This window comes from Aedes aegypti, chromosome 3 (assembly GCF_002204515.2).
Source record: "Aedes aegypti strain LVP_AGWG chromosome 3, AaegL5.0 Primary Assembly, whole genome shotgun sequence".
NCBI lineage: Eukaryota > Metazoa > Arthropoda > Insecta > Diptera > Culicidae > Aedes > Aedes aegypti.
The window spans coordinates 341233993-341251337 of NC_035109.1; the positions used below are offsets into that span (position 1 = coordinate 341233993).

Sequence of the window (17345 nt, forward strand, 5' to 3'; positions counted from 1 at the left end):
GAAAATCTGACACTAGACTGTTTTATCACACTATTGAACCGACTGAGGTAGTGCCACGGCGGTGACTTCATACGTGACAACACCCCCCTCTCTTATCAGTTTGAATTTATTCAATTCATTTTATTTATTCGATGTTATCAGTTTCAGTATTGATTAATTATAACGATTACAGTTGCAGAGATTTGGATCCCCATTCAGCTGCGTAATAAATAATAGGAATTTAATTGTTAAGCAGTATAGGGAAAAATCTGTTCACAAAAAAACCCTAGATCTAAGTTTTTCCATCAGTTTGAATTTAAAACAAGAAGATCCACTTCGTACGTTCAACATTTCTGCTGATTGCAAAAAAAAAAATGTTGTGCCAGCCATGTTGTACCTTAACCACACTTCATTCACTAGCAGAACGTTTAAAGTTCAATATTTATGCTGATTGCCATGTTGCACCTTAACAACTTCATTTTTGCTATCGGTTGTGCTGCATGTTAGTAGTTTAGACAATTTTGACATCATAGGACTAGCTAGCTAGGCAGGCATGATGACAAGTTTCTTCTCAACGTATTGGAAAGAAGCTCATTATGTTTTCTAGCGTCCCATTACAAACGATCTCGTAAGAGCATCCCAGCAGTTCAGGCTATCATAATAACGTTTATCGAACAACAGTTCGTCCCCTTGATGCTACAACTAGATAACTCGAAATTTGAAATTTTTGACTTCAATATGTCAAAACATTTTTCTTAATTAGATCTGCAAAATATCCACAGGTCTTAAGCGTGTGATTCAAAATACACAAGTTAAAGATTATTTTTCAATCATAATCTCTGCGATTAACCATCACCTTGTTAAACGGTCATACTTTCAAAGTTGCACATCTCAAAATTTTGATTTTCGAGTTATCTAGTTGTAGCATTAAGGGGACGATATATATATTGGCATTTTATGGTGTCTTCCAATCGGAGACGAGAATTTTCTCCCCAAGCCACGCCACCGCCGGACTGCAAAAGCGTGTAGTGCTTGTCCCATTAGATTACCCTTGCTTTTAGTGTGTGTGAACATTTGTCATATCAACTCTTTGATGAGTGTGTTTGGTGGCCCTGAAAAGGGCCGTTTGAAGAGCGAAACTTTGGAATGCGATTTAACCTCCGAAACCGTACAGGGTGCGTCCCTGACGCTTCAGAGCGTAGACAACATCCATAGCGGTAACGGTTTTACGCTTGGCGTGTTCAGTGTAGGTAACGGCATCACGGATGACGTTTTCCAGGAACACCTTCAACACACCACGAGTTTCCTCGTAGATAAGTCCGGAGATACGCTTGACTCCTCCACGACGAGCCAGACGACGGATTGCGGGCTTGGTGATACCCTGGATGTTATCACGCAAAACCTTGCGATGACGCTTGGCGCCTCCTTTTCCGAGTCCTTTGCCTCCCTTGCCACGGCCGGTCATTTTGGATGAATTTGGTTCTGTGTTCGACGACGGTAGTACTGGAACTGATGGCTGCGCCAAACACTAGCGGCCACTTTTATACCCACTCGAGGGTTGAGTTCTTCTTTCCTCTCTTGCTTGTTCTATTCTTCCGTGGCTTCCGATTGGTTGCCTGCATCGATATGAGCATATAAAAGAGGACTGCCTGGTTTTTTGACCCTCATTCTGTCGCTGCGTTTCAACTGATCCGTTTGGATTGAAAGCAAATTAATCATCATCTAACACAATGGCCCGTACCAAGCAGACTGCTCGTAAGTCTACTGGAGGAAAAGCTCCTCGCAAGCAGCTGGCTACCAAAGCCGCTCGCAAGAGCGCCCCAGCCACCGGAGGTGTCAAGAAGCCTCACCGTTATCGGCCAGGAACCGTTGCTCTGCGTGAAATCCGTCGCTACCAAAAGTCGACTGAGCTGCTGATCCGCAAGCTGCCATTCCAGCGTCTGGTTCGTGAGATCGCCCAGGACTTCAAGACCGATCTGCGCTTCCAGAGCTCGGCTGTCATGGCCCTGCAGGAAGCGAGCGAGGCCTATCTGGTCGGTCTTTTCGAAGATACCAACCTTTGCGCCATCCACGCCAAGCGTGTCACCATTATGCCCAAGGACATCCAGCTGGCTCGCCGTATCCGTGGAGAACGCGCTTAAATTCGGTCTGCATTATAGTTGCCATTCTCAACAAAACGGCCCTTTTCAGGGCCACTAGAGCATTCCCTAAAAGAGTTGTGTGAGCAATTTTCCCTTCAGTGTACCTAAAACTGTTTGTTCCCCTGGGGGAACTACTTCCTAAAGCCCCTTGACCACCGAACGATCATACTCTCAACACTGATGAGGGGAGGTACGTCAACCAACCGACAACTCGAGTTGTCCCTTCATGCTTCGCTTTGCACACACTTTTGAATGTGCATCTCCAGCGCGGACTTCATTCTCTGGTACCGGCCGTATGTTTCCCCTTCTTCTTATGCTCTTTTCCGGATTCAGAAGCTTTCCCAGCTCGCCTCCCCTTGTTGCTACAAACTAGACAACTCGAACATCCAACATTGAAAGTTTGACCGTATGATTGAAACGTAATCTTTGGCTTGTTTACTTTGAATCACACCCCTATGATAGTTATAATTGTGGGGTTTGGAAATTGATTGATTCCCTCAATATTAGGAGCTCCTGATATAGCCTTTCCTCGAATAAATAATATAAGTTTTTAAATACTACCTGCTTCATCAACTCTTCTACTGTCAAGCAGTAGATAGTAGAAAATGGGGCAGGAACTGGATGAACAGTTTACCCTCCTCTCTCTTCAGGAACAGCTCACGCAGGGCTGGCTGTTTCAATGTTTTATGTTTCTGTTTCGGCAAATTGAACTCCAAAAATCGAAAGTTCGAGGTATCCCGAACAGAACATTTAAGAAGCCCAAACGTTTCCCCCCGCGGAATCTAGGAATTGATTCAGAAATGGTCATAATATGGCCGATATCTCTTCATCGATCCTCTCTGTGGCTAAATTAGATAAATCTGCAATATTTCAACAACAACTCTCTAGCGGTGGACTGGATATTGTCGTCCTGAAAAGGACGGTTTTTGGTTTGATGCACGCAGTGTAGTAACTTATGCCTTCTTCTCGGTTTTCTTCGGCAGCAAGACAGCCTGAATGTTGGGCAGAACACCACCTTGGGCGATGGTAACACCGGACAGCAGCTTGTTCAATTCTTCGTCGTTGCGGATGGCCAACTGCAGATGACGGGGAATGATTCTGGTCTTCTTGTTGTCACGGGCAGCGTTTCCTGCCAATTCGAGCACTTCAGCGGCCAGATATTCCATAACGGCAGCCAAGTAGACTGGAGCGCCGGCACCGACACGCTCGGCATAGTTGCCCTTCCGGAGCAGACGGTGAATACGACCGACTGGGAACTGCAATCCAGCGCGGTTGGAACGGGACTTTGCCTTTCCCTTAACTTTGCCTCCTTTGCCGCGGCCAGACATTTTGTGGTTGAGTTTGAGTGGACTTGAGAAACAAACGTTCACGAAGCGTACGTAAGCGGTACTGATGGTGATTTCACATTTCATTTTTCATTAAATTCATGTTTATTTGCAATTTTTGGTTTACAAGGTAATTGGTTTACATGTCAAGAGGTTGACCGATAGGTCCTTCAGCTTTGGTCTTAAAATTGGATTTTGATAGATGTTTTTGTTTTTTTTTTTTTTGCGGTTTTACCATAGTTGTAATATTGGCCGTATGGGCTCTGGTGGTTTTTAAAAGAAAATTTGTTATCCTAGCTACTATTTACAAGACTACAATAAAATTTGATAACCTAGGGGGGAACGAGGTCCCGGATGACCTGCTGGTCCGATTGGTGGCAACGAGCCCTAAATCTACCGATCGAGTCACCAAAGCGCTCCTCTAATGTTTTGATCTCGGCCAGACGGTGAACCTCGGTTGTCCTCGTTCTCGGAGGGCTGTTGAGGATCATCCGGAGGAACTTATTCTGGGTCCTCTGGAGCCTCAGATGGTGGGTTTTAGCGCAACTCTCCCAGATTGGAACGCCATATTCAATTACTGGAAGAATGACCTGTTTGTAAACAGCAAGCTTGTTCTTCAAAGACAGAGTTGACTTCCGGTTGATGAGTGGATAAAGTGCTTTTAGCAAGATGTTGCTTTTGATGACCGTTTTGTCAACCTGCTGTCTGAAGAGAAGCTTGCTGTCTAACGTTAGCCCAAGGTAGTCGGCTGCATCAGACCATTCCACCGTTGATCCACCGAGGGTGATTTTACAATCCTCAGCCGGAACAAGTCTGGGGGATTTGGAATAGGGGAAGAGGATGACCTGGGTCTTCGCTGCGTTGATACAGATCTTCCAGCTGTTCAAATAATCTGACAAGACGTTCAGGCCTCTCTGGAGTCGAGATGTTAGTGCTCTCGTGAATCTGCCGCTATAGACGACTGATGTGTCGTCAGCGAACAGTGACAGTGAGCCGCCTTCAGGGAGCTGAGGCATGTCCGAGGTGAACAGGTTGTATAGTAGTGGTCCTAAAATACTGCCCTGTGGAACACCTGCGGGGATGTTGTGGGGGTCTGAGTTGACTCCATTGAGGGAAACCCTGAACGTCCTGTTAAACATATAATTTTTGATGATTTTCACCAAATAGGTGGGAAGATTGTATCGGTGCAGCTTGTACACCAGGCCGTCGTGCCAGACGTTGTCGAATGCTTTTTCAACATCGAGCAACGCCATGGCGGAGGATTTGGCAAGGGACTTGTTCCGTCTGAGGATGTTGGTTACTCGAGTCAGTTGGTGCACGGTTGAACGACCGCGTCGAAAGCCAAACTGTTCCTCGAGCAAGATGTTGTTTTGATCGGCTGCCGAAAGCAGCCGTCTGTTGATCGCTTTTTCAAAAAGCTTTGATAACCCTGAGAGAAGGCTGATGGGTCGATAGCTTTTGGGGGAGGAAGGATCCTTCCCAGGTTTCCTAATGGGGATGACTTTTGCTGACTTCCACGACGAGGGGAAGTAGCTAAGTCGGAGGCACTGATTGAAAATCAGTGCCAGATGTTGGTAGAACTGGAGACTCAATTGCTTGAGTTCCAAGTTCAGGATGTTGTCGAAACCTGGGGCCTTCATGTTTTTGGATGTTTTGAGATAGGCCAGCAACTCGTCAGCAGTGATCTCCAACTCCTCCGAGAAGTCGTTGGGAGATCGGTGTAGGTTAGCTGCGTGTTCGGAAACAGCAGCTTCGTGTGGGCTAGGAATGTCTAGCCCTAGTTTGTGGGAGCTGACGAAATGCCGACCTATCTCAGCAGCCTTCTCCGCAGGGGTTATCAAGCGATCCTTAGAGTCGGTGTTGTCTAATGGGATCAACGGTGGAATAGGTCTGGGTTTGGATTTCAAAAGTTTGGTCATCTTCCAGAATGGCCTAGCACCATCTGGGAGAGAGCGGATCTTGTTGGAAAAATCATCGTTCCTGAGGTCCACCATTCTGGCCTTGATTATTTTTGATATGCGATTGACTTCGCTTTTCAACGCAGGCAGACCAGTGCGTTGGTACTGCCTGCGTTTGGTGTTTCTTAAACGAATGAGATCTTTGGTGATACTATCGATCGTTAGGGTGTTGCTCACCTGTTGGACTGAAGGTACGTGTTGCTCCCTGGCTAGAGAGACCGCTTCCTCGATCGTTCGCAGCTGCCGGTCGACGTCTTCAGTGGTCTCGGGGAACTCCCTGTAGTCAACGCTGCTGTCGACTGTCTGCTGGAATCGGGCCCAGTCCACTTGGTGGTAGTTACGCCTGGAGATGATGTGCCGATTCACTGAGGAACCAACTTCAATCACCACCGGGAAGTGGTCCGAGCTGAGCTCCTGATATGCCATCGGTTGCGTGGTGTTATTCACGTTCGTGACGAACAAGTCCAGCGTCGCATGGGCCCCAGACCGAGTCAGCCGGGTTGGACTGTCCGGGCCTAGGATGGTGTAGTGCCCCTCTTGGGCATCGTCGCACCAGATGGTTCCATTTGAATTGGTACGGGAATTGCCCCAGGCTGGGTGTTTGGCATTCAGGTCCCCAGCGATGATGAACTGTCCCTGCCGCCGTGTCAGCTTAGCGATGTCCCTTCGGAGTGCAGCCGCTGACCCGTTTGTTGCATTGGCTTGAGTGGGACAGTATGCAACAATTAGGGTGATGTTTCCGTCGGAGGTGGTAACTTCCACTCCGATGGCTTCGATGATCTGAAGCTGGAGGTTCGGCAGCAGGCGACAGTTGATATTTTGCTTGAGTGCAATGGCCACACCTCCCCCCCTGGAGTTCGGCCGATCGAGTCTCACCAAGCGGTAGTTCGGGATATATGCGCTCACTTCAGGTTTGAGGTGAGTTTCTGTTATGAACGCCACATCAGCCTCCTTTTCCTCCAGGAAGCTGCACAGCTCGATGGTTTTGCTCTTGAGAGAGCAAGCGTTCCAGTTAACCAGAACCATTCTAGCCATACTGGATGAGCAGCATGCCCAGAGTGTAGATCTGGTCGTATCTCGTTTTGCAGCCACGCAGACGGACCGCCATGTCTTGGAAGATTGGGAGCAGCTGTTCCGGCTGGTAGAGGGGAGAGCCATCCTGGGGGGGGAGGGTGTCACTGCTGTTGGAGCTGGCTTGATCCCGTCGCAATCCGGGAGGGGAAACCCACGGGTTCGTTGGGGGAGCTGATGGTGAGGCGGCAGCAGCTACCAGCCGCTGCTGTGGTTGGAGTGGGGGAAGCACCGGTATTTCGCGGCGAGACCGAGCGAGAACAGGAAAGTGGCGCTCGTTGAGCGGCGGTGGGGCCACTGACTTCTTCCTGGTTTGGTTTTTGCTGGAGGCCCTGTTCCGGATCTCGATGAACTCGGACCTCGCCTTGCACGTCTTCGCTGTGGGTGCGTGGTTTTCACCACAGTTGGCGCACTTCGGATCGGCTTCTTCGATTCGTTGACATGCCTCGAAATGGTGATCTTCGCCACACCGGGAGCAGCGGGCGTTCATGGCACAGTTCCTTGATCCGTGGCCAAAGCGGAGACAATTCATGCACTGCGTGACGTCTTTTTGCTTCGGCCTGTACCGGACCCACTCCACGACGGTGCATCCGATGGTGCTGATGGTTTGAAGGCTCTTCATCGTACTGGTGCCGTGTTCCAGATGGACCAGGTACAGCTGGTCACGGTGGATGCGGGTTTGGTTGTGCCGGATGATCTTGTAGACGCCGGTGGGTTTCAACCCGATACTCACCAGCTCCTCCATAAGCTCCGATTCTGGCATGTCGTCAAGCCCATGGAGCACCACCTTCAGTGGTTTGGTTCCAGGGGCATCGTGGGTGAAGTACTGGAAGCGCTTCTCGTTGAGGTAATGCACCACCGCGTCGTAGTGGGGTTTACCTTCGGTCATCAGCTTCACACCGAAACCGCACAGGCGAAAGGTGCACTTTAGCCCTTGCGAGATGAGCTTTCGCAGATCCGGGCGTAGATCGGCCGGGTCGTTGTACACGAAGATCGGCGGGCACTTCTCCTTCCGCTCGATTGTTTTCAGATCGTCCAGCCGCGGTGGCTTCGCCTTCCGGTTTTTCCTCGTCTTTGCCGGCAAATCACCAGCGTCGTTGTCTACCAGCCCATGGAACTGGTTCTGCGAGAGAATCCTCTTCGCAGCGTTGCCGTCTTGCTCGTTGCCGCTCGCGGAGCGCTTTTTCGAGCAAGCGATAGCGGCTGCACCTGCCGCTGTGTCACCCATGACGGGGGATGATAATGCACACGCCAAATCGAACGACTTTTCACTTTCCGAGAACTGAGCGTAAAACACGTCCGCACGTGTCGCTAGGTAACGAACGAATGATGGTGGTGATTTCACCGGATGAGGGTATCTTTTATACATGCGTAGCCCTGCGCTGCACTCATACTAGGATGGTACGAACGAAATGGATGAAGTAGCAAACGAAGCGAAGGGGCGGAACAGCGCTCACCATTCTACGGGTATAAAAGAGAACCGACTGGTTCGGTCGGGCATCAGTTTCAGTTTTCGTTTGGAATCTAAAACAACGTTAGCAGCACGATGGCACCGAAAACCAGCGGAAAGGCCGCGAAGAAATCCGGCAAGGCCCAGAAGAACATTGTCAAGGGCGATAAGAAGAAGAAGAAGCAGCGCAGGAAGGAAAGCTACGCCATCTACATCTACAAGGTGTTGAAGCAAGTTCACCCCGACACTGGCGTTTCGTCGAAAGCCATGAGCATCATGAACAGCTTCGTCAACGACATCTTTGAGCGTATTGCCGCCGAAGCCTCCCGCCTGGCCCACTACAACAAGCGTTCGACGATCACATCCCGCGAAATCCAAACCGCCGTCCGGCTTCTGCTCCCGGGAGAGTTGGCCAAGCACGCCGTTTCGGAAGGCACCAAGGCCGTCACCAAATACACCAGCTCCAAGTAAATGACGACCGACACTGCGTTCAATCACACCAAACCAAAAGGCCCTTTTCAGGGCCACTATTTCAATCCCGAAAAAGAGTTGATTTTGAAAATCTGACACTAGACTGTTTTATCACACTATTGAACCGACTGAGGTAGTGCCACGGCGGTGACTTCATACGTGACAACACCCCCCTCTCTTATCAGTTTGAATTTATTCAATTCATTTTATTTATTCGATGTTATCAGTTTCAGTATTGATTAATTATAACGATTACAGTTGCAGAGATTTGGATCCCCATTCAGCTGCGTAATAAATAATAGGAATTTAATTGTTAAGCAGTATAGGGAAAAATCTGTTCACAAAAAAACCCTAGATCTAAGTTTTTCCATCAGTTTGAATTTAAAACAAGAAGATCCACTTCGTACGTTCAACATTTCTGCTGATTGCAAAAAAAAAAATGTTGTGCCAGCCATGTTGTACCTTAACCACACTTCATTCACTAGCAGAACGTTTAAAGTTCAATATTTATGCTGATTGCCATGTTGCACCTTAACAACTTCATTTTTGCTATCGGTTGTGCTGCATGTTAGTAGTTTAGACAATTTTGACATCATAGGACTAGCTAGCTAGGCAGGCATGATGACAAGTTTCTTCTCAACGTATTGGAAAGAAGCTCATTATGTTTTCTAGCGTCCCATTACAAACGATCTCGTAAGAGCATCCCAGCAGTTCAGGCTATCATAATAACGTTTATCGAACAACAGTTCGTCCCCTTGATGCTACAACTAGATAACTCGAAATTTGAAATTTTTGACTTCAATATGTCAAAACATTTTTCTTAATTAGATCTGCAAAATATCCACAGGTCTTAAGCGTGTGATTCAAAATACACAAGTTAAAGATTATTTTTCAATCATAATCTCTGCGATTAACCATCACCTTGTTAAACGGTCATACTTTCAAAGTTGCACATCTCAAAATTTTGATTTTCGAGTTATCTAGTTGTAGCATTAAGGGGACGATATATATATTGGCATTTTATGGTGTCTTCCAATCGGAGACGAGAATTTTCTCCCCAAGCCACGCCACCGCCGGACTGCAAAAGCGTGTAGTGCTTGTCCCATTAGATTACCCTTGCTTTTAGTGTGTGTGAACATTTGTCATATCAACTCTTTGATGAGTGTGTTTGGTGGCCCTGAAAAGGGCCGTTTGAAGAGCGAAACTTTGGAATGCGATTTAACCTCCGAAACCGTACAGGGTGCGTCCCTGACGCTTCAGAGCGTAGACAACATCCATAGCGGTAACGGTTTTACGCTTGGCGTGTTCAGTGTAGGTAACGGCATCACGGATGACGTTTTCCAGGAACACCTTCAACACACCACGAGTTTCCTCGTAGATAAGTCCGGAGATACGCTTGACTCCTCCACGACGAGCCAGACGACGGATTGCGGGCTTGGTGATACCCTGGATGTTATCACGCAAAACCTTGCGATGACGCTTGGCGCCTCCTTTTCCGAGTCCTTTGCCTCCCTTGCCACGGCCGGTCATTTTGGATGAATTTGGTTCTGTGTTCGACGACGGTAGTACTGGAACTGATGGCTGCGCCAAACACTAGCGGCCACTTTTATACCCACTCGAGGGTTGAGTTCTTCTTTCCTCTCTTGCTTGTTCTATTCTTCCGTGGCTTCCGATTGGTTGCCTGCATCGATATGAGCATATAAAAGAGGACTGCCTGGTTTTTTGACCCTCATTCTGTCGCTGCGTTTCAACTGATCCGTTTGGATTGAAAGCAAATTAATCATCATCTAACACAATGGCCCGTACCAAGCAGACTGCTCGTAAGTCTACTGGAGGAAAAGCTCCTCGCAAGCAGCTGGCTACCAAAGCCGCTCGCAAGAGCGCCCCAGCCACCGGAGGTGTCAAGAAGCCTCACCGTTATCGGCCAGGAACCGTTGCTCTGCGTGAAATCCGTCGCTACCAAAAGTCGACTGAGCTGCTGATCCGCAAGCTGCCATTCCAGCGTCTGGTTCGTGAGATCGCCCAGGACTTCAAGACCGATCTGCGCTTCCAGAGCTCGGCTGTCATGGCCCTGCAGGAAGCGAGCGAGGCCTATCTGGTCGGTCTTTTCGAAGATACCAACCTTTGCGCCATCCACGCCAAGCGTGTCACCATTATGCCCAAGGACATCCAGCTGGCTCGCCGTATCCGTGGAGAACGCGCTTAAATTCGGTCTGCATTATAGTTGCCATTCTCAACAAAACGGCCCTTTTCAGGGCCACTAGAGCATTCCCTAAAAGAGTTGTGTGAGCAATTTTCCCTTCAGTGTACCTAAAACTGTTTGTTCCCCTGGGGGAACTACTTCCTAAAGCCCCTTGACCACCGAACGATCATACTCTCAACACTGATGAGGGGAGGTACGTCAACCAACCGACAACTCGAGTTGTCCCTTCATGCTTCGCTTTGCACACACTTTTGAATGTGCATCTCCAGCGCGGACTTCATTCTCTGGTACCGGCCGTATGTTTCCCCTTCTTCTTATGCTCTTTTCCGGATTCAGAAGCTTTCCCAGCTCGCCTCCCCTTGTTGCTACAAACTAGACAACTCGAACATCCAACATTGAAAGTTTGACCGTATGATTGAAACGTAATCTTTGGCTTGTTTACTTTGAATCACACCCCTATGATAGTTATAATTGTGGGGTTTGGAAATTGATTGATTCCCTCAATATTAGGAGCTCCTGATATAGCCTTTCCTCGAATAAATAATATAAGTTTTTAAATACTACCTGCTTCATCAACTCTTCTACTGTCAAGCAGTAGATAGTAGAAAATGGGGCAGGAACTGGATGAACAGTTTACCCTCCTCTCTCTTCAGGAACAGCTCACGCAGGGCTGGCTGTTTCAATGTTTTATGTTTCTGTTTCGGCAAATTGAACTCCAAAAATCGAAAGTTCGAGGTATCCCGAACAGAACATTTAAGAAGCCCAAACGTTTCCCCCCGCGGAATCTAGGAATTGATTCAGAAATGGTCATAATATGGCCGATATCTCTTCATCGATCCTCTCTGTGGCTAAATTAGATAAATCTGCAATATTTCAACAACAACTCTCTAGCGGTGGACTGGATATTGTCGTCCTGAAAAGGACGGTTTTTGGTTTGATGCACGCAGTGTAGTAACTTATGCCTTCTTCTCGGTTTTCTTCGGCAGCAAGACAGCCTGAATGTTGGGCAGAACACCACCTTGGGCGATGGTAACACCGGACAGCAGCTTGTTCAATTCTTCGTCGTTGCGGATGGCCAACTGCAGATGACGGGGAATGATTCTGGTCTTCTTGTTGTCACGGGCAGCGTTTCCTGCCAATTCGAGCACTTCAGCGGCCAGATATTCCATAACGGCAGCCAAGTAGACTGGAGCGCCGGCACCGACACGCTCGGCATAGTTGCCCTTCCGGAGCAGACGGTGAATACGACCGACTGGGAACTGCAATCCAGCGCGGTTGGAACGGGACTTTGCCTTTCCCTTAACTTTGCCTCCTTTGCCGCGGCCAGACATTTTGTGGTTGAGTTTGAGTGGACTTGAGAAACAAACGTTCACGAAGCGTACGTAAGCGGTACTGATGGTGATTTCACTTTTTTTTTCATTTCATTAAATTCATGTTTATTTGCAATTTTTGGTTTACAAGGTAATTGGTTTACATGTCAAGAGGTTGACCGATAGGTCCTTCAGCTTTGGTCTTAAAATTGGATTTTGATAGATGTTTTTGTTTTTTTTTTTTTTGCGGTTTTACCATAGTTGTAATATTGGCCGTATGGGCTCTGGTGGTTTTTTAAAAGAAAATTTGTTATCCTAGCTACTATTTACAAGACTACAATAAAATTTGATAACCTAGGGGGGAACGAGGTCCCGGATGACCTGCTGGTCCGATTGGTGGCAACGAGCCCTAAATCTACCGATCGAGTCACCAAAGCGCTCCTCTAATGTTTTGATCTCGGCCAGACGGTGAACCTCGGTTGTCCTCGTTCTCGGAGGGCTGTTGAGGATCATCCGGAGGAACTTATTCTGGGTCCTCTGGAGCCTCAGATGGTGGGTTTTAGCGCAACTCTCCCAGATTGGTACGCCATATTCAATTACTGGAAGAATGACCTGTTTGTAAACAGCAAGCTTGTTCTTCAAAGACAGAGTTGACTTCCGGTTGATGAGTGGATAAAGTGCTTTTAGCAAGATGTTGCTTTTGATGACCGTTTTGTCAACCTGCTGTCTGAAGAGAAGCTTGCTGTCTAACGTTAGCCCAAGGTAGTCGGCTGCATCAGACCATTCCACCGTTGATCCACCGAGGGTGATTTTACAATCCTCAGCCGGAACAAGTCTGGGGGATTTGGAATAGGGGAAGAGGATGACCTGGGTCTTCGCTGCGTTGATACAGATCTTCCAGCTGTTCAAATAATCTGACAAGACGTTCAGGCCTCTCTGGAGTCGAGATGTTAGTGCTCTCGTGAATCTGCCGCTATAGACGACTGATGTGTCGTCAGCGAACAGTGACAGTGAGCCGCCTTCAGGGAGCTGAGGCATGTCCGAGGTGAACAGGTTGTATAGTAGTGGTCCTAAAATACTGCCCTGTGGAACACCTGCGGGGATGTTGTGAGGGTCTGAGTTGACTCCATTGAGGGAAACCCTGAACGTCCTGTTAAACAGATAATTTTTGATGATTTTCACCAAATAGGTGGGAAGATTGTATCGGTGCAGCTTGTACACCAGGCCGTCGTGCCAGACGTTGTCGAATGCTTTTTCAACATCGAGCAACGCCATGGCGGAGGATTTGGCAAGGGACTTGTTCCGTCTGAGGATGTTGGTTACTCGAGTCAGTTGGTGCACGGTTGAACGACCGCGTCGAAAGCCAAACTGTTCCTCGAGCAAGATGTTGTTTTGATCGGCTGCCGAAAGCAGCCGTCTGTTGATCGCTTTTTCAAAAAGCTTTGATAACCCTGAGAGAAGGCTGATGGGTCGATAGCTTTTGGGGGAGGAAGGATCCTTCCCAGGTTTCCTAATGGGGATGACTTTTGCTGACTTCCACGACGAGGGGAAGTAGCTAAGTCGGAGGCACTGATTGAAAATCAGTGCCAGATGTTGGTAGAACTGGAGACTCAATTGCTTGAGTTCCAAGTTCAGGATGTTGTCGAAACCTGGGGCCTTCATGTTTTTGGATGTTTTGAGATAGGCCAGCAACTCGTCAGCAGTGATCTCCAACTCCTCCGAGAAGTCGTTGGGAGATCGGTGTAGGTTAGCTGCGTGTTCGGAAACAGCAGCTTCGTGTGGGCTAGGAATGTCTAGCCCTAGTTTGTGGGAGCTGACGAAATGCCGACCTATCTCAGCAGCCTTCTCCGCAGGGGTTATCAAGCGATCCTTAGAGTCGGTGTTGTCTAATGGGATCAACGGTGGAATAGGTCTGGGTTTGGATTTCAAAAGTTTGGTCATCTTCCAGAATGGCCTAGCACCATCTGGGAGAGAGCGGATCTTGTTGGAAAAATCATCGTTCCTGAGGTCCACCATTCTGGCCTTGATTATTTTTGATATGCGATTGACTTCGCTTTTCAACGCAGGCAGACCAGTGCGTTGGTACTGCCTGCGTTTGGTGTTTCTTAAACGAATGAGATCTTTGGTGATACTATCGATCGTTAGGGTGTTGCTCACCTGTTGGACTGAAGGTACGTGTTGCTCCCTGGCTAGAGAGACCGCTTCCTCGATCGTTCGCAGCTGCCGGTCGACGTCTTCAGTGGTCTCGGGGAACTCCCTGTAGTCAACGCTGCTGTCGACTGTCTGCTGGAATCGGGCCCAGTCCACTTGGTGGTAGTTACGCCTGGAGATGATGTGCCGATTCACTGAGGAACCAACTTCAATCACCACCGGGAAGTGGTCCGAGCTGAGCTCCTGATATGCCATCGGTTGCGTGGTGTTATTCACGTTCGTGACGAACAAGTCCAGCGTCGCATGGGCCCCAGACCGAGTCAGCCGGGTTGGACTGTCCGGGCCTAGGATGGTGTAGTGCCCCTCTTGGGCATCGTCGCACCAGATGGTTCCATTTGAATTGGTACGGGAATTGCCCCAGGCTGGGTGTTTGGCATTCAGGTCCCCAGCGATGATGAACTGTCCCTGCCGCCGTGTCAGCTTAGCGATGTCCCTTCGGAGTGCAGCCGCTGACCCGTTTGTTGCATTGGCTTGAGTGGGACAGTATGCAACAATTAGGGTGATGTTTCCGTCGGAGGTGGTAACTTCCACTCCGATGGCTTCGATGATCTGAAGCTGGAGGTTCGGCAGCAGGCGACAGTTGATATTTTGCTTGAGTGCAATGGCCACACCTCCCCCCCTGGAGTTCGGCCGATCGAGTCTCACCAAGCGGTAGTTCGGGATATATGCGCTCACTTCAGGTTTGAGGTGAGTTTCTGTTATGAACGCCACATCAGCCTCCTTTTCCTCCAGGAAGCTGCACAGCTCGATGGTTTTGCTCTTGAGAGAGCAAGCGTTCCAGTTAACCAGAACCATTCTAGCCATACTGGATGAGCAGCATGCCCAGAGTGTAGATCTGGTCGTATCTCGTTTTGCAGCCACGCAGACGGACCGCCATGTCTTGGAAGATTGGGAGCAGCTGTTCCGGCTGGTAGAGGGGAGAGCCATCCTGGGGGGGGAGGGTGTCACTGCTGTTGGAGCTGGCTTGATCCCGTCGCAATCCGGGAGGGGAAACCCACGGGTTCGTTGGGGGAGCTGATGGTGAGGCGGCAGCAGCTACCAGCCGCTGCTGTGGTTGGAGTGGGGGAAGCACCGGTATTTCGCGGCGAGACCGAGCGAGAACAGGAAAGTGGCGCTCGTTGAGCGGCGGTGGGGCCACTGACTTCTTCCTGGTTTGGTTTTTGCTGGAGGCCCTGTTCCGGATCTCGATGAACTCGGACCTCGCCTTGCACGTCTTCGCTGTGGGTGCGTGGTTTTCACCACAGTTGGCGCACTTCGGATCGGCTTCTTCGATTCGTTGACATGCCTCGAAATGGTGATCTTCGCCACACCGGGAGCAGCGGGCGTTCATGGCACAGTTCCTTGATCCGTGGCCAAAGCGGAGACAATTCATGCACTGCGTGACGTCTTTTTGCTTCGGCCTGTACCGGACCCACTCCACGACGGTGCATCCGATGGTGCTGATGGTTTGAAGGCTCTTCATCGTACTGGTGCCGTGTTCCAGATGGACCAGGTACAGCTGGTCACGGTGGATGCGGGTTTGGTTGTGCCGGATGATCTTGTAGACGCCGGTGGGTTTCAACCCGATACTCACCAGCTCCTCCATAAGCTCCGATTCTGGCATGTCGTCAAGCCCATGGAGCACCACCTTCAGTGGTTTGGTTCCAGGGGCATCGTGGGTGAAGTACTGGAAGCGCTTCTCGTTGAGGTAATGCACCACCGCGTCGTAGTGGGGTTTACCTTCGGTCATCAGCTTCACACCGAAACCGCACAGGCGAAAGGTGCACTTTAGCCCTTGCGAGATGAGCTTTCGCAGATCCGGGCGTAGATCGGCCGGGTCGTTGTACACGAAGATCGGCGGGCACTTCTCCTTCCGCTCGATTGTTTTCAGATCGTCCAGCCGCGGTGGCTTCGCCTTCCGGTTTTTCCTCGTCTTTGCCGGCAAATCACCAGCGTCGTTGTCTACCAGCCCATGGAACTGGTTCTGCGAGAGAATCCTCTTCGCAGCGTTGCCGTCTTGCTCGTTGCCGCTCGCGGAGCGCTTTTTCGAGCAAGCGATAGCGGCTGCACCTGCCGCTGTGTCACCCATGACGGGGGATGATAATGCACACGCCAAATCGAACGACTTTTCACTTTCCGAGAACTGAGCGTAAAACACGTCCGCACGTGTCGCTAGGTAACGAACGAATGATGGTGGTGATTTCACCGGATGAGGGTATCTTTTATACATGCGTAGCCCTGCGCTGCACTCATACTAGGATGGTACGAACGAAATGGATGAAGTAGCAAACGAAGCGAAGGGGCGGAACAGCGCTCACCATTCTACGGGTATAAAAGAGAACCGACTGGTTCGGTCGGGCATCAGTTTCAGTTTTCGTTTGGAATCTAAAACAACGTTAGCAGCACGATGGCACCGAAAACCAGCGGAAAGGCCGCGAAGAAATCCGGCAAGGCCCAGAAGAACATTGTCAAGGGCGATAAGAAGAAGAAGAAGCAGCGCAGGAAGGAAAGCTACGCCATCTACATCTACAAGGTGTTGAAGCAAGTTCACCCCGACACTGGCGTTTCGTCGAAAGCCATGAGCATCATGAACAGCTTCGTCAACGACATCTTTGAGCGTATTGCCGCCGAAGCCTCCCGCCTGGCCCACTACAACAAGCGTTCGACGATCACATCCCGCGAAATCCAAACCGCCGTCCGGCTTCTGCTCCCGGGAGAGTTGGCCAAGCACGCCGTTTCGGAAGGCACCAAGGCCGTCACCAAATACACCAGCTCCAAGTAAATGACGACCGACACTGCGTTCAATCACACCAAACCAAAAGGCCCTTTTCAGGGCCACTATTTCAATCCCGAAAAAGAGTTGATTTTGAAAATCTGACACTAGACTGTTTTATCACACTATTGAACCGACTGAGGTAGTGCCACGGCGGTGACTTCATACGTGACAACACCCCCCTCTCTTATCAGTTTGAATTTATTCAATTCATTTTATTTATTCGATGTTATCAGTTTCAGTATTGATTAATTATAACGATTACAGTTGCAGAGATTTGGATCCCCATTCAGCTGCGTAATAAATAATAGGAATTTAATTGTTAAGCAGTATAGGGAAAAATCTGTTCACAAAAAAACCCTAGATCTAAGTTTTTCCATCAGTTTGAATTTAAAACAAGAAGATCCACTTCGTACGTTCAACATTTCTGCTGATTGCAAAAAAAAAAATGTTGTGCCAGCCATGTTGTACCTT

The 17345-nt window shown here is 49.1% G+C and overlaps 8 protein-coding genes across 8 annotated transcripts; 4 read left to right on the forward strand and 4 right to left on the reverse strand.

Moving 5' to 3' along the window:
- Positions 1 to 1091: 1091 nt before the first annotated feature.
- LOC110679802 (histone H4) lies at positions 1092 to 1539 on the reverse strand. Its single transcript, XM_021855533.1, has one exon. It carries the CDS (start codon positions 1442 to 1444, stop codon positions 1133 to 1135), a length of 312 nt encoding a protein of 103 aa, XP_021711225.1. The 5' UTR covers positions 1445 to 1539; the 3' UTR covers positions 1092 to 1132.
- Positions 1540 to 1612: 73 nt separating this feature from the next.
- Positions 1613 to 2174, forward strand: LOC110679739 (histone H3). Its single transcript, XM_021855468.1, has one exon. It carries the CDS (start codon positions 1710 to 1712, stop codon positions 2118 to 2120), a length of 411 nt encoding a protein of 136 aa, XP_021711160.1. The 5' UTR covers positions 1613 to 1709; the 3' UTR covers positions 2121 to 2174.
- Positions 2175 to 3022: 848 nt separating this feature from the next.
- On the reverse strand, positions 3023 to 3525 carry LOC110679780 (histone H2A). The gene has a single exon (XM_021855511.1). The coding sequence runs from the start codon at positions 3446 to 3448 to the stop codon at positions 3074 to 3076; it is 375 nt and encodes a 124-aa protein (XP_021711203.1). The 5' UTR covers positions 3449 to 3525; the 3' UTR covers positions 3023 to 3073.
- A 4336-nt stretch (positions 3526 to 7861) lies between these two features.
- On the forward strand, positions 7862 to 8452 carry LOC110679757 (histone H2B). The gene has a single exon (XM_021855487.1). The coding sequence runs from the start codon at positions 8021 to 8023 to the stop codon at positions 8393 to 8395; it is 375 nt and encodes a 124-aa protein (XP_021711179.1). The 5' UTR covers positions 7862 to 8020; the 3' UTR covers positions 8396 to 8452.
- A 1120-nt stretch (positions 8453 to 9572) lies between these two features.
- On the reverse strand, positions 9573 to 10020 carry LOC110679799 (histone H4). The gene has a single exon (XM_021855530.1). It carries the CDS (start codon positions 9923 to 9925, stop codon positions 9614 to 9616), a length of 312 nt encoding a protein of 103 aa, XP_021711222.1. The 5' UTR covers positions 9926 to 10020; the 3' UTR covers positions 9573 to 9613.
- Positions 10021 to 10093: 73 nt separating this feature from the next.
- LOC110679741 (histone H3) lies at positions 10094 to 10655 on the forward strand. Its single transcript, XM_021855470.1, has one exon. The coding sequence runs from the start codon at positions 10191 to 10193 to the stop codon at positions 10599 to 10601; it is 411 nt and encodes a 136-aa protein (XP_021711162.1). The 5' UTR covers positions 10094 to 10190; the 3' UTR covers positions 10602 to 10655.
- Positions 10656 to 11503: 848 nt separating this feature from the next.
- Positions 11504 to 12006, reverse strand: LOC110679779 (histone H2A). The gene has a single exon (XM_021855510.1). The coding sequence runs from the start codon at positions 11927 to 11929 to the stop codon at positions 11555 to 11557; it is 375 nt and encodes a 124-aa protein (XP_021711202.1). The 5' UTR covers positions 11930 to 12006; the 3' UTR covers positions 11504 to 11554.
- A 4340-nt stretch (positions 12007 to 16346) lies between these two features.
- LOC110679756 (histone H2B) lies at positions 16347 to 16937 on the forward strand. Its single transcript, XM_021855486.1, has one exon. It carries the CDS (start codon positions 16506 to 16508, stop codon positions 16878 to 16880), a length of 375 nt encoding a protein of 124 aa, XP_021711178.1. The 5' UTR covers positions 16347 to 16505; the 3' UTR covers positions 16881 to 16937.
- Positions 16938 to 17345: the final 408 nt, after the last annotated feature.

What these genes read in the sequence shown, in the direction of transcription:
- LOC110679802 (XM_021855533.1), bottom strand. Translation starts at nt 1,444, where the DNA reads ATGACCGGCCGTGGCAAGGGAGGCAAAGGACTCGGAAAAGGAGGCGCC.
- LOC110679739 (XM_021855468.1), top strand. Translation starts at nt 1,710, where the DNA reads ATGGCCCGTACCAAGCAGACTGCTCGTAAGTCTACTGGAGGAAAAGCT.
- LOC110679780 (XM_021855511.1), bottom strand. Translation starts at nt 3,448, where the DNA reads ATGTCTGGCCGCGGCAAAGGAGGCAAAGTTAAGGGAAAGGCAAAGTCC.
- LOC110679757 (XM_021855487.1), top strand. Translation starts at nt 8,021, where the DNA reads ATGGCACCGAAAACCAGCGGAAAGGCCGCGAAGAAATCCGGCAAGGCC.
- LOC110679799 (XM_021855530.1), bottom strand. Translation starts at nt 9,925, where the DNA reads ATGACCGGCCGTGGCAAGGGAGGCAAAGGACTCGGAAAAGGAGGCGCC.
- LOC110679741 (XM_021855470.1), top strand. Translation starts at nt 10,191, where the DNA reads ATGGCCCGTACCAAGCAGACTGCTCGTAAGTCTACTGGAGGAAAAGCT.
- LOC110679779 (XM_021855510.1), bottom strand. Translation starts at nt 11,929, where the DNA reads ATGTCTGGCCGCGGCAAAGGAGGCAAAGTTAAGGGAAAGGCAAAGTCC.
- LOC110679756 (XM_021855486.1), top strand. Translation starts at nt 16,506, where the DNA reads ATGGCACCGAAAACCAGCGGAAAGGCCGCGAAGAAATCCGGCAAGGCC.